Genomic DNA, 15,268 nt, shown 5'->3' with positions numbered 1-15,268 from the left:
TCGTCCTTTTTGTTTCATATTGAAGAATTGAAGAATTTTAAATTTTTTATTTTGAAATAAATGTCTATACCTAGTGTCACTACTATATATTTATGCCACATGAACTTATGACCACCCTTTTATTCACATCATCATGTTTATTTTGACCATTCAAATTTTACTTATAAAAAAAAATTATTATTATTTAATAGGTATCAATCAGATATAAAATAAAATGAATGAAAACATAGAGATTTAACTTAAACTAATTTATTTTTTAAAATAAAAATAAACTGAAGCTCTTTTGAAAATACACAATTCTTTTTGTTTAAGTTATTTTTATTGATTAAATGTACACATTGAATTCAACTCTTCGGCATATCATTTTAACTAATGGGCTTATAAATTTTATAATTATAATTTAATAATTTAATAACAAAATTATACTTAATTTTAAAAATAATTTACGCTAAAATAATTAGAAGATGAAAATGGCATTAATCCAAAGAAAAATAATTAAGAGGCCAAGCCAATCGTACAATTTAACCACTGTATACAATTTGATGATTTTAGAGGGGGAAATATGAAAATTCCCCCCGCATAAAACCAGCTAGAGTTATATCGGAGTATGCAGATCTGAGGGACGGTTGTGATGCAATTTCGCCAACCTCGTGATTCGTGCAGCGTGGTTTCCAGAGGGGTTCTTCATCTAAGGTCGATCCTCGTTGCGTCCGCGCCCCCAATCTCATTTCCTCCTCCTCCTCCGCTCTCGACCCTCTTCGCCTCGAGCGATCACCGCCCCGATTCGCCCTGCGCCCCCCATCGATCTTCGTCTCCAGGTCTTTCTCTCCCTCAATCAGGGTTTGAGATAGAGATTATTGTGATTTTGGCTCTAATTTTCTTCTTATTTTCTTCATTTCCCGGATTGTTTACAGTTCTATTGATTTCTGGTGCGCGATAGTAGATAGATCGGTTCGGATCTGTTTATGTCCTTATTTTTAACGATTTTTATGAATAAATATTGTGATAATGGCTATTTAAACTGGTTTGATATCAGATTTATGAGAATAATATAGGCGTTGAATAGCGATTCCGGGACTTCTATATTCTTATTTTCTTCATTTTTTGGGTTGTTTATAATTTTGATCGACCTGTTCGTTGTATTAAGTTGTTGATAGTTGATAGAAACGTCTGGATCTTTTGTATGCCCTAATTTAGTGCATTTTTGTGACATAAGATTGTGATATTAGCGTTTAATGCAGGAGTGTGATCACATTAATGAGAATAATTGAGGTTTGCTTATAATCGATAGATAGGTGTGGGTCAGATGCATTTTCCTAAATTTTGTATGATTGATATGGTATAAGATCTGTGATATTAGTAATTTAGGCTGTAATTTTATCAGATTAATGAGAATATATGTGGAGTGGATCATAGATGAGGTCTTAAAAGGCTATGGAGTTGTATAATGTGAGATTAGAAACTGATACAAGAGCCATAGCTGTGCTTTTCTGAAAGAACTCATTGCAAGTAAAAAGAGGGTTCGCACCTTAAGGATGCGCTTGGTTCACGCTTTCTTTTTAATATTCCTAATAATTCAATAGGAATAAAAAAAAATATGACGGTGTTTGACTAAACGCACTAAGTAATCTAATTGGTAATATTGGATTTACTTGGGAATGAGATTTATCCAAAACTACTAATCTCATTCCTTTGAACGAGAGAGGGTCGATATCCTCATATTAATGAATTGGGGTAATCATAATATTTCTAATCTTTTTCTTTCTTCCCACCCGTTGGCTAGTTGGTATTGTTTTTCTTTACACTCTAACCTCAACTTATCTTTTTCTTTCTAAACTTCAACGCTTTTTCTCTCTCTAAACTAAGCTCTCTCTTCCCCTTTTTTCTAAAATCTCAACTCTCTCGCTCCCTCTAATCTTGACTCTATCTCTCTATCTCTCTCCCTATTTCTTTAATTATTCTCTCTCTAACTTATGTTCTTTCTCCTTCTCTAAAAGGATGGTGAAATTTTTGATAGCATTATCTAAAATTAATTGACGAAACAAATACATTAATTGTATATTTTTCGTAATATTAAATAATGTGACTAAATAATATGATCGTGCGAATTAAACACCGGACTGCCACATTCTTAGTAATAGGATGAGTAGGAATAAAATCTTTAGGTATCTTTTTATTCCTAGTAATCGTTCATAGTGCGAATCAAACGCCCCCTAAGAGTTTTGTCAGTTTAGTTCTATTTGATTCTGCCTTTGCATCATGTGAATATGTTCTAGAATATTGCAGTGCAGAGGTGGTCTTATTTCCTTGAGGATTGGAGCTAAAGGGTTTTTTTTCCTTGGACCTCCTTTGTTTCTATTGCTGCTCTTTTTAACTTTAATACTACGTGATTGGATGCACTGACTTATTGACTCTTCTATTCCTGTCACTGTTGGTGTAAGACCAGTGGATTTTACTTGATGATGAATAGTGATATCTTATGATTTTAGCATTCTTTTTCTGATGTGTTCTGGATGTTCTATAACCCATAATCATTTTCCCTCGTAAAATGATTACTGGATAGATATGTAAGGCAACATTTAGCCATTCTCGAAGTTCAGAGAAGCAGCTGTATTTGTTCTATTAAGTTGCAGCATGTGAGACTTGACTAGTATGTTTGGTTAATACCCTATTGTTCACACAGCAATCAAGTTCTCTTGTCTCGTATATGGCAAATAATTCTCAATTAGAGCGAAACTGTTTTAATTTGTACCTGTACAGTATTTCATATAGAACTCTTCAAGAGAAGATATATTATGTATATGTGTAAACACTATGACAATAGTTCTGACAATAATGCCTATGACTGTAAAACACAACAGCTTGATCTCATCTAAATTTATATTCTTCTAATGCAGGATGTCGGAGCCACCTTTTGTGCCGAGGGAGAGGATTCTAAAGTATCAGCAGTATTTCCAAAGCCTCCACAAGCACACCTACTTGAAAGGCCGTTATGATATGGTCACTTCAGTTGCTATTCCTCTTACACTGGCAGCCTCTAGCCTGTTTCTCATTGTGAGTCCTTTTTTTCTTTTTCTTTTTAAAATTTTTTTTTTCTTATCCTTATTTGGGTCTCATCTGACTACAATTACATTGTTTAGGTTTTTTTTGTTTTAGAAAAACTTAAACCATATGCTACTAAATATCAACTGGTGGAGTACTTTGCATCAGTTGTTGGTTAGCTTGTATATACTCAACCTTTTTTTTTTTAGCCCACCAAAAAAAAAAAAAAAAAATCACAGAAGCAAGAAAAGGTAATGAGTCAAGTTTTTACTTTTTGTGATCAAACAAACTAATGTATAGATTCCAAACAATCTGCTTAATCAGGTAGCACATTAGATCGTAAAGCATTTGTGTTGATAAAAAGAAACAAAACTAAAAGAGAAGTAAAAACTGCATGCATAACCAAACGTTGGTCGTGAGATTTTAGTATGTTTATCCAATTCTCTCTTACTTGGTGAACAGGGGCGCGGGATATACAACATGTCCCACGGTATTGGAAAAAAGGCTTGATAGCCCATCTCCCTGCTAGCCAATAAATTTGTAGGGCTGTGAGATCCAGGTTTTAACAGTGTAAACTGTTTGTCATTTTGTTTCGAATTGTTATTTCTTGTGATGATAATTTCGAAAAGTTAACTTGTTTCTGTTGCTTTTGTTCTTTCGATCAACATACATAGGTTTCTGAAAGTGTGTGTTTAATAAAGGTTCTGCTTCTGGATAATACAGCTTTCACCAGACGATTCTCACGTTTTTTGTTTGTATGCTTGTCGTAGCCAGTGGTAATGTTATTGTTCAATTGTAGTTGTTTATCAGCTTCGGTCGTGGCATTTTGGTAATCAAAATAGATGATTTCTTTCTAGTGGAAGAAGAGGTGATATTATATTCATGTATTGATTATTACTTTGGTATTCTCAACTATTTTTTAATGGAATCGAGCTGAAGAGGCTATGATATTTCTACTGAGTTTAATCTGGTACGCTATTTCAACCGAGTTTAATCTGGGTACGCAACTCATGTAAAAGCATCGAGGCAGCTTGGGACGACGTTTAGTGCCACTGACTTTCTTTCAAATAGATTTTATGGTCACAACTTAAATAGCGTTCGAGATTTTGCAGAGTTCATTCCTAATCCTATTGTGCTCCTAGAGAAATAATAGCGAGTGCTGCGAACATTCAGAAACCATAGCAAGTCTAGCTTTACAGGATAACAGGACCATGAATTAAACAAAAACGGACAATTTGTCAAGTAGTTAAATCTAAACAGCATCAGTCTCCGCACGCTATTTAATAAAAATTTACGACTTCAGCAAACTACCCTTTTTGACGCTACAAATTAGCAGCAGAAACCGACGGCCAAAAATTGATATTTGATATTCAAGTTTCTAAGTTGGACGTTTAGTTACTTTACTCTTGCATTAAATTTAAAAAATAAATAAATAAAAGAAATGGATAACGTACTACTATTTTTTAAAAGATTAATAAGTAGACTAAAACCATCACTTATAGAGCAGCCAGCTAGAGAAGCAACCAACAGTTACTTAGATGTGGCGGTTCCGACTATATATCAACAATATTGGAAAGACTCAAAAATACTCGTAGATTTTTATTTTTTAAAATGTTTACTTTTCCAAGCACAAAATGGTACATTTGAACATAACTATTCCAAACTAGACCTTATTTACACGGTAAACCACCTGCATTACGATACTAAAAGCAGTCACATTACAACTGTTCAAAATCACCATCCGAGTACGACTCTAAAACTACCCAACCAAATAGAATCGCCACACAAGTTGAAGCTTAAAATATAATTACGAAAGGTATGCCAAACCTCAAGACGGTAGATCAATTACAGATTGCAGCCCGATTAATGAACAGTTAAAATAAAACGATATAAACTTTGTAATTTGTTCAACCAACCATCTAACTCTGCATTTTGATAATTTTTCTTAATAATCTTCAATCCTATGAAAGCCAAATGACTCGGGAATATCTCTAAAATTATATAAGAATTCAGCTGAAAGAGAAGCATTTGAATTATATGACTTTCATGTGATTGAAGATTTGTAGAAAAATAAACAAAGTTCAGAGCTGTGTGGTTGAACAAAACAATTACGAAGTTTATATAATCTATTTGAACCTTTTCAAGTTCGGTCTGCAATTTGTGATTGAGGGTGTAGATGGCAAGTCAAAATAAGAAGGATGGTACTCCCAAAACCGCATCAAAGGTCATCTGCAAATGCAACTCCACAATACCCTATTTCATAACCTTGGCCTCGATAATTATTCACTCTTGACTTCCGTCGCTCCTCTCGATAGCCAGCTGTTGATGAAGACGGCCCCTGTTGCTCCAGTCTCAATGCACTGCGGAATCGCTCATGAATTTGCTCCGAGTTTTTAAACCGATTTGCAGTACCAGTGTGCCTGTAATGTTGATGATTGATTTGCTTGGGTGTGGATCTTTCCGGTGCTCTTGCGTTAAGTTGTGTGCTTATGCTAGGTCTGGTTAAAAGTGCAAGCAAGGCGTTGCGATTCGAGAGCATGGACCGAGAGGAGAGTTTGTGATATGCATCCCTGAATGCATCTGATATTTTGCCTAGAAACCCAACCGATCTCGCAGCATTTTCTGGCCGCTCGAAAGGATCTTCAATCTAAACAATGCATCATAGTTAGTAATTTATAACCAAACTCTGTTAGCAATGGACTTGCTCTAACAAGGAACTTCCTGATTCTATCGCGGAAGAAGGATCACATAACTTACCCCCCTCTTCCCGAAAAAAAATAAAAGAACAGAAAACAGCCCTTAAGCCCCTATGGAAGTTAAGGTAAATTCCGATTCTAGACCCAAAGAAGCAAAATCTCCAATTTAAAGTTTCTAGTTGCACAGGTGGAAGTCGTTTGGAGATAGGAGTGTTTCAAGCGGTAATGGAAAAACTGCTAGGGCTTCTTCGAACCACCATAATCAAAAGGCAATTCTCCAAAGGATCTAACAAGCCTATAGAGTACAGAGCTATTTGAGGAGTGTATTAGGAGATGCAGTACATAAGTATCCCCCTAAAAGCTTCTCTCTGAATCACAAAGCTCCAAATTCAGAGCATCTATATTTGGGCTTTGGGATGTCAGTTGAGCCTCCCGCAACAGCAGAAGCTCTAGACTTTTTTTGTCTACCAAGTTCTCTACAAAAGGTCGCTACAACTCAAAACAAAGGGAAAAATAAGGCCAAACAAGCACTATCACGAATTTCACAATTTACTGTGTTTGTTTATAGGTTTCAAGAATAGTTCTTACCATAATACTAGGAAGTTGTCCCAGCAAAACTGGATTGCGGTTAATTCTCTGCCACCCGCCTGTATAAGTGGAGATCGCATATTCCAGAGATAAAGTTCCAATTTGGGAGAACTACAGAAAGCATAAGAATGAAAGGCTCCGTAAGTGCAAAGAAAGAGAGTCCCAAAAACCGAAAATTTGTGCATTTTTATGTGTCTCATATTACAGCAACACCAAGATTAATGCAGCAAATCAAGTGATAAAATTACCTTATCGAAGAAAGACATGAGAAGTTCAGAAAGAGAGCTTCGGTTTCTTTGTATGGGATATTGTGACTTATATCGTCTTATGTTTGCAGCACAAATATCCGCAATATGTCTCTCAGTAATATACTCGAATCCTACATCAGATAAGCCATGAACATACAAACTATCAAATACTAAAAGGGTAGTTAGTCCAACACGCATGACCTGTTACAAAAGCACATCCAGAAAGGTAGTATAAAATGAGGCATTAATAAGGCTAAATTGCAAGGAACCCCCCTTCAATTATCACAATTTTTTATTTCTCCCCTGAAGTATTAAAACTTGTGTATTACCCCACAAAAACTAGAAGATTTCATCTTTGGCTCCTTTATTAGTGCTCCGAGCAGCCAGTATCTATCACTATGCTCATAAGCTGATGGAGTAAAGACCAGGTTTTAAAATTTCATAGGGCCAATACAGGAATTGTGATATTTATAGCAGATTTCCTGCATTAATTAGCCCATTAATAATGTACCCATAACATACCCCTAATATCATCAACAGCGTTCCCTTCATATATTTTCTTAAGAGGTGGCAAGATGGGAGGCTCACATGTCTGTAGTAATACATCAAATGTAGCATAAGAGAAAAAGTCTCCAAAAAGTACCAAATTAAAAAGTTGCTGCAAATATTTGCGAGGAGAAAAATGAAAAGGATATCAAACTACCAACTGAGCTATTGGAAACAAAACCTGGAAATGGAAGATAACTAGCAAACAGAGTGAGTACGAATTCAATGTCCCCGACTTCGGGTCATTAATGTCTTGTGCTTTTGCCCATTCTTTAGTCTGCATGCAAAAGTATCAAGCCTAGATTAAAGACAAAATAACAAACAAAATAGAAAATTATTAAGCACAAAATATATGGATATTCTCCGTAGTATCTCAATGTTGGGACTTGGTTCATGAACTTCTCACTCAAAAAACCCTAGTCCCTGAACTTCTATATATTTCAATTCCATCCCTGATTAGCAAGAGAATATTGTCACATCTGTTGATTTTCGCTATAAAATAACCGATTCAACCATGTTTTGAGTGTTACAGAGAGGAATGAAATGGTCAAATTACAAGAAAATAGATTTTTAATGGCCAGGGATTGAAGTGCAATAAATAAAGAAGTTCAAGGACTAAGTCACTACAGTGAGAAGTACAAGGACCAAGTTACAACATCGGGATAGTACAAGAACTGTAAATACATTTCACAGATCAATTTATTGACAAGTTGAAGCTCACCAATAGAACCATGTCACGAAAGCGGGTGTCTATGTCAGAGATCCAATGGAGGATTTTGGATTTAACTCGACCAGCGCGGTTATTAACAGAAATATCACAAGAAATACCATCATAGGTGCTTTTGCATATGAGCAGAGGAACTCTCGCAAGGGGTATAAATTGAAGACTATGAGCAACACCTAACAGAAAAGAAATTAAAAAGTCACTCTAGTGCAGCAAAATATGATAAATAATTGCTTAAATTAATTGCCTAAATGTGCGCAAGAAGAAACTGGATCAGGACAACAATTGTAACAAGGAAACAAGAAATTGGTAGGACTTCAACAGCGACAGGCAGCATAGGAAGTAATTCTACAATGCACCAAATAAAATAAATAAATGTGGGATAGTTAATTAGCAACATAACGAGCAAACAACAGAGAATAAGTACCTGTTCTTTGCAAAGCTCTCATTATATTCCGTAGAACATGCTGTTTTCCTTTTCTACTTAATGGTGTCTGTGAGCTATCTGGAAGTTCAATGGAAATATCCAAATCTCCCCACCTAGTATAGAGGTTTGACACAAAAGATCCAAAGGGCTTCACAGCAGCACCTGTTTCAGAAATTAGACAAATATAAGTTATTAAACTACGTAAGGATGCATGCACACACGCCTGCCTGAACGTGCGTGTGCTCCCCCACCCACCGACCCACTTCCCGAGAGAGAGTTTAGGGACAAAAATGTTGCAATGTGTGAGAAAGTTTAGGGATGAAATTTTTTAGTGGTCAAGAATGGCATTGCAATATATGAGGAAGATTAGGCTAAACTGTTCAAGTGAAATGTTCAGGAACGAAGTCCAACTGGTAGGATAGTACAGGGACTATCCATTCATTTGACCCTAACATTAATCAATATCATTTACCTTTCAAGATCACAATAGATCTAATGCAAGTTTCAAGCTCACTGATGGCGTGCATTCGTTTTCTTTCATCATCACTTGAGGGTTTGATCGTAGAAAGGATGTCCTTGAGACAGATATCCAATACATCATATGAAACCCGACGGGTGGACATATTGTAGTACTCCATGATGGGCAAACCTAAGCCACTCAAGACAAAAAATCAACAGGATTAGCTCCAAAGAAACAGGAAATAGAAGAGAATATGAATACAAGGCAAATGTAGATTTGTTAGTTCGATATGCACACACACACACACACACACACACACACACACACACACACACACACATATATATATATATATACAGACACACACATATATAAACTGTAGTTTTGGTGAAGATCCATCACAAGTAAACTGTAGTTACCCCTTCTGTGGCTCGTGCTCGATGTTTACTCTGTACATATAAATGCAAAAATAAAACATGTACATGGATTTTTATAAATCAACATCAACTACGTAACTCGTCCCTTTCACAAAGGAGAACTAAGAATCCTATGATCAAAACACGCAAAAAATATAAGAGCAATCTCTTCTTAATCTCCCACTGTTTGCAACTAAGCTAAGGAAAACAAAATTCGAGAGAGAAATAAAACTAGAACCACTCACTCTAACTAGGATGAATCACAAACCCTAGTTTAAACCCTAATTTTCGCGGCGAAAACGCGAAATCGCCAATCGAGTCGATGAACAACACTTACAGATCGACAAACAAAAGTGAAAATAAGGAGAAATTGAGGGGAAAATCGGAGATTACCAAGAGGGTTCTGCGTAGCGAGATCGTTGTGCTCGGAAACGATCGTCGGTTGTGCTTTATAGACATCGCTTTCCCTTCATTCTTACTTTATTTAATGCTTTTTGACTTGGCGACGACTCCGCAGGCAAGGAATTCAAATTCCTAAATCTTAAATTTAAGAGTTTTGTTTATTTATACCTAAATTTGAGTGGATTTTGAAGAGTACAAATCGATTGGACGGTTTTAAGTTCGATTTGCCGTGATTTTATTTTCCTGAAGATTAAAAAATATATATATATATATTACTCGAGTTATCTAATCTTAGTCTAAATATAAATAAAAATCAGGCTAAATTACAAAACATCTCTCTGTCAAAATCTGATTTTCACTTTTTCCTCTCTGTCATTTAAAAACCTACATTTTACTTCCTTGTAAAATAAAAAATGTTCACAAGGGGTACGGTGTGTACTGTGATGATAAAATGATTATTTTTTTCCTCACCATTTTTGTCTCCTCCCTCATCTTTCTCAACAGCATCCTCGATCGGTCGTGGTTTTTCTCTATTTTTTCCTCCACCTGCTCCCCTTCTCCGCCTGCACGTTCGCCGACCCTCGATTTCGGCGACAGCAAGGAGGAAATCGAGGTGGGCGTGGATGGAGAGGTGGATAACGACAACGAGAGCGTAGGTGAGGCGACGGAGGAGGGCGAAGGGGTGTTTGTGGGCGATGACGGGGATGTAGGCAAGAGCGAGGCAGTGGAGGCGAAGGAAGGCGAAGCAACAAGAAAGAAAGCGGAGGGATATTTTTAGCATAAAAAAAAATTATAACAGAACCCTAGCGGATCACTAATAAAATGAAGTGCACATTTTTTATTTTACAAGTGGTAAAGTGTAGGTTTTAAATGACATGAGAGAAAGTGAAAATCGAGTTTTCATAGGGAAGTTTTCTGTAATTTAGCCTAAAAATAAATTTCGGACAAAAAAAATAAAACGATAAACTTCAGTCTTTTCTAATGGGTCGTAAAAAATATATTGCAGCGGATAAACACAACATGATATTACATACAAAAATAAATATGATATTTTTTTATTGTGCTTCTTACAAATTTTATAACATTTTATTTGGATGTTAATAGCTACTATAATTTGCAAAATATGTTTTACTCGTTACTAGTTTTATAATTTTTTACTCAAAATGTACATAGCAAATTTTTGCTGTTTTTTATTTTTAGGATAGCCCATTGGGCCGACGAATTAAATCACTTTTAGTTTATGACCATCGGAATAATCTTTTTTTAAGAAAAGGTTAATATAAAAACTTTAAGTGAAAAACAAAATTTTTAAAAAATTATTCTTTAAATGTCACTGCAAGGTATAAAAAATAAGGCATTTATTTTCATACTTTATTATGTAGAAGAAAAAGAAACACGTCTAACCATCCAACTCTAAAATAGAAAATTAATATTCTACTAAAATTAGGCATTACATTCACTGACAAAAACGTAGGAAGACCCCTCGACTATGTGTTCTTTTGAGATCGACCCCTCATCTTCGTGCTTCCATACTTATACTCTCTTAATTTTTAATTTTCAAATTTAAGTAATTTTATTCAAATAACTGTAGAATTCTTAATAAATTTACAGATAATTTTATCAAATAAATATATTTTAATTATTTTTAGCAAATTAAATTAAAATAGTTGGATTCTGATAGTTGACAGATGTATTTAATTTTACATAATGTTTAATCAATCTCACAAAATAATTTTTTAAAAAAATTATAAATTAAGAAGCGTTGACATAAAATTAAAGTTGCATTTATTTCAAAATGTTTTATAGTTTAGAGGTGTTTCCACGCATGTTTACTGCATGCCTCCAGAGTAAAATTATTGCCTAGTAAATAAATAATATTTATAGAGATATAACTCTATAGTCTACAAATAATATGATAGACCAAGTCCAGGAATTATTTATTAGGGAGAAATTATTGGCCTCGAAAAATGCAGGTTTTTTTTGCTCCAATAATACCTGTCAAAAAATTAGTAATCATTAAATGAGTTAATCTAGGTCCTCCATCCTAATAATTTAAAGGCTAAAAAATTATGCATTGCCAAAGCAAGGCATAAAAAAAAAAATTTATTTTGGGCTTCTTTTGCATTTAGCTTTTTCAAAAACTTTTTTTATAAATAATCTCACAAAATTTATATTTGCAAGATTGATTTTATACTCACACGCAAACGCCATTTGAGTTTTATTGTTTAGGGAAGTGATATTGTGCTCATTTGCTGAGAAAAAAAAGCTTATTTGTTTAGGAAAGTGATATTATGCTCATTTGCGCAAGTAAAAGTTAGATGATAAGAATTATCAACATAATATTTTTAGTATAGGGTTAATTTCATATAGATCTCTATATAAATAGCAAATATATCACTACAAATTTTAACTTTTATATATTATTTTTACAAAAGTTTTATTATTTTCAAATATGTCCCTGTTGTTAGAATTCGTTAGAAAATTTTAATTAATCATAAATTAAATACTTAATCCTGATTAATTTTTTATATTTTTACTCTTTTATATTATGCTGATATGATTTTTAAAGGAATATATTTGTGATGTTAAAATTGAAAATATAAACGATTTTCTAACGGTAACAAAGTAGAGAAATATATTTAAAAATATCAAATTTTTTATAAAGCCAATACATGAAAGTTAAATTTTGTAATAATATATTTATCATTCACTATATTTATATAGATCTGTATAAAATTAACCCTGTAGGATAAATACAAAAGAAAAAAAAAAACTTTTGACAATAACTACAGTATACACCTTTACAAAGAATATTACCCACCGCGCTGCGTGGTACAACTCTCAAAATTAATAATATTATTTTTTTAATTGAAGCTTTTGCTTTCAAGATTAATGTATTCTTTTGACTTGCCATTGCAGGGAAAAAAATATATTATTATTATTATTAGAGGACTAATATGCACGACATTAGAGATAAATATTCTCATCAGTACATTATTAAAATATATTAAGAACAAAAAATATATTAAAATATCCAAGAGCTGTAACCTCAGGTGATTTTATTTGAATGGGTTCATTAACATGTTGGTCTTTGAATGTCCATTCATAAAAAACAAATCAATCATGTTTTTAAAAAAATATATAATAAAAATATTTTTTTTTAATCATGATGAAATAGATAAATCTAAATAAATTATTTAATTGATTGAGAACGCTACATCACTTAATCACTATATAACTGGTGCGTTATAAATTTTTTCGTACTCTAGTGGGCGTGGACCCTACCGGCCATAGAAGTCTATTACGTAACAGCTATATTACATTATTTATATCCAATCAATCATATTTTTTAAAAAAATATAATAAAATTTTTTAAAATTTATGATAAAAATAGAAGAATTTTAAAAAAGTAATTTGATTGGTTGGAAATACCACATCATTAATATGACTACTGCATTTTAAATTTTCTTTCTATTGGCCACTCAGCCCACATGTACGAAGGGCGGGAAAAACATCACATATGGAGCTCCCATTGGCTACCATCGGTTAATTTTATCTTTATTTATTTTTTAATTTTTTTAAAAAAATTGTATTAAAAAATAGCTTATGAATTTTTGAATAAAGGCAATATTAATACATAGCGGCAGATCGAAAACTCTCCGATGAAGCATCATTAAAGAGCTACCATAAAGTTTTGTATAATTATGAAAAATGTTAGGGGTGAATTTAGATATTTGCATTCTGTCAAAGTAAGAAACTATGACATATCTATTTGGAACAAATATGCACCTATATATAAATTTTAATTTTTTTTCTTAGAATTCACAAAAACTTTAATTTGAGTTCTAGTCAAAAAAGAAAAAAAATGATAAGACAAATAGAAAGTGAGAGCCTTTAAATGAATGGATTTTAATATGTACATATAATTTAGAAGTGTTTATCTGGCGTGGCTCAATCATTACAGTTAAATATAGACTATTTGAACATTCTAAAAATCATATTTTATAACTTTTTGATATTATTTATTTAATTTAAAACTTAAATAGCTTTAAAAATTTATTAATTTTGAGACAATTTAAATACTAACGAATAATGTCATAAAATCTCAAATTTTCAAATCTAAGAAGTTCAAATAGCGTAGATTAAGTTTTTTCGCCGATCGCTAAATTGAATGACTCCTGCGGAAAATGATGCACAAGTAAATAAGACAGTTCACTTTCAAGTATATTCTCGCCTGACTGATATAGTAATCTTAAAATAAAGCTAAACTAAAAACTAAATTAAAATATTTATAGAAGTAAAAAGAATTATTTACTTTCGTATTTTTATTAATCGTAAGTTAGTTTAATTGTGGGTCGCCATTGTTAAATATAATGAAATGTATTTGAAATTTATAGAAACTAAAATTTATGATTTATGACATCAAATTCACATTATTTTTTAGATAAATAATATTTTAAAAAATTAAACAGATTAGACTATACGTAAAGGTGTCAATTTATTGTTATCGCAAAAACAGCAATAAAATAAATAAATAAATGACTTGTTTACTTTTAAATGTATATAAAATATAACAATAGTAATAATAAATATTATTATTATTATATTATTATTATTAAAAGCTATAGTGTAGGAATATTGCGCGTGGGCCCCAACTCGGTCCTTCTCCACTTGGCAACAGAATCGCATATGCGCCGGAACGAATGGGGACAAAGAGAGACACGTGCGAGCTTCACACGATACAGTTAAAACGAGCCCGATCCACGAGGACTCCCTGGACCGTACACCAACTAACGAATGTCATTGCCTGAACCCGGTCTATAGACCGCACAGGTCAAATCAACTTTGTTGCCCACTGATTTTGGTCAAATTTCTCGACAATCCCTCTACTTTTATCTAAGGAAAATTTCACCAGTGCCCCTCTTAGAGGCCATTATATCACAAATGCTCCTCTAAAATTAAAATATCACTAATATCCTTCTAAATATCAATTCAGGTTAAAGTCCAGAAAAAGCATTATCCATTAATTTTTAAATACCAAATTTCCCCCTAATATCAATTTAACAGTAAAAAAATTTAAAGTTATTTAAATGATTGGTTATAAATTTTGAACTGTACATACTAACTAAATTTTACTTTTTAAAACTTTTAATAAAATATTTATGGTTTACTAAATATAAAATGCTCCTTTTTAATTTTTGGCTATGAAATTATATAGTTTATTATGATATATAACTGTCAATATTAGTATTCAATATTACCTTAAGAGTTAATTATTTTTAATTCTATTTAAGTATAATAATTTACATACATTACACAAAAAAAATAGATAGTCAAAATTTTTGATAGTAAAGTATTTTTTATGTGTCATTCATATAAAATTCATTTTCTATAATAAAATGAAAGTTCGCAAAGTTTTTTTCACCAATAGGCCATTTGAACGACTTTTAATTTTAATTTTTTTTATTTACACCTCCTTAATTTTATTTTCTTTTTACAATTGAGTGATTTTTATTAAGCAAATTTTTAAAAAAAAATAGTAAATCAATAAATGAGATTTCTTGATTAAGAAATTTTACTACGTGCAAAAACCTAATAAAAAAACTAAAAGCTTAAGAGGCCTTAATAAAAAAAAAAATGTTGAAGGGCTCTATTTTATAATATACCTATAGGTGAGGGGTCTCCATACACTTTTACTCACCAACAATTAGGGATAAAA

General features: G+C 32.6%; 2 protein-coding genes across 3 annotated transcripts; one reads left to right on the top strand and one right to left on the bottom strand.

The window, feature by feature from the left end:
• Nucleotides 661–3,848, top strand: LOC109717919. Its single transcript, XM_020243875.1, has 3 exons — nt 661–818; nt 2,898–3,054; nt 3,505–3,848. Exons 2-3 carry the CDS (start codon nt 2,899–2,901, stop codon nt 3,550–3,552), a joined length of 204 nt encoding a protein of 67 aa, XP_020099464.1. The 5' UTR covers nt 661–818; nt 2,898; the 3' UTR covers nt 3,553–3,848.
• On the bottom strand, nt 4,619–9,660 carry LOC109718762 (protein HESO1-like). 2 transcript variants are annotated; one of them, XM_020245165.1, is made up of 9 exons: nt 9,541–9,660; nt 8,744–8,920; nt 8,272–8,433; nt 7,842–8,020; nt 7,302–7,397; nt 7,097–7,166; nt 6,575–6,705; nt 6,327–6,437; nt 4,619–5,689 (listed from the first exon to the last, which is right to left on the bottom strand). In XM_020245165.1, the coding sequence occupies exons 2-9, from the start codon at nt 8,907–8,909 to the stop codon at nt 5,261–5,263; spliced, it is 1,344 nt and encodes a 447-aa protein (XP_020100754.1). In that variant the 5' UTR covers nt 8,910–8,920; nt 9,541–9,660; the 3' UTR covers nt 4,619–5,260. The 2 variants fall into 2 exon arrangements, with proteins under 2 accessions (XP_020100754.1, XP_020100755.1); XM_020245166.1 differs by lacking the exon at nt 9,541–9,660 and adding an exon at nt 9,393–9,533.

This window comes from Ananas comosus, linkage group 12 (assembly GCF_001540865.1).
Source record: "Ananas comosus cultivar F153 linkage group 12, ASM154086v1, whole genome shotgun sequence".
Classification (NCBI taxonomy): Eukaryota; Viridiplantae; Streptophyta; class Magnoliopsida; order Poales; family Bromeliaceae; genus Ananas; species Ananas comosus.
The sequence above is the reverse complement of the archived record's forward strand: the minus strand, read 5'-3'. Positions and strand labels throughout refer to the sequence as shown.

Bases quoted from the DNA above. Each gene is read 5' to 3' on its own strand.
- LOC109717919 (XM_020243875.1), top strand. From the start codon at position 2,899: ATGTCGGAGCCACCTTTTGTGCCGAGGGAGAGGATTCTAAAGTATCAG. The intron at 3,055-3,504 runs GTGAGTCCTTTT...CTTGGTGAACAG, and splicing joins CCTCTAGCCTGTTTCTCATT to GGGCGCGGGATATACAACAT.
- LOC109718762 (XM_020245165.1), bottom strand. From the start codon at position 8,909: ATGGAGTACTACAATATGTCCACCCGTCGGGTTTCATATGATGTATTG. The intron at 8,434-8,743 runs GTAAATGATATT...TTTCTGAAACAG, and splicing joins ATCTATTGTGATCTTGAAAG to GTGCTGCTGTGAAGCCCTTT. The intron at 7,398-7,841 runs GTGAGCTTCAAC...TTTTGCATGCAG, and splicing joins TTCGTGACATGGTTCTATTG to ACTAAAGAATGGGCAAAAGC.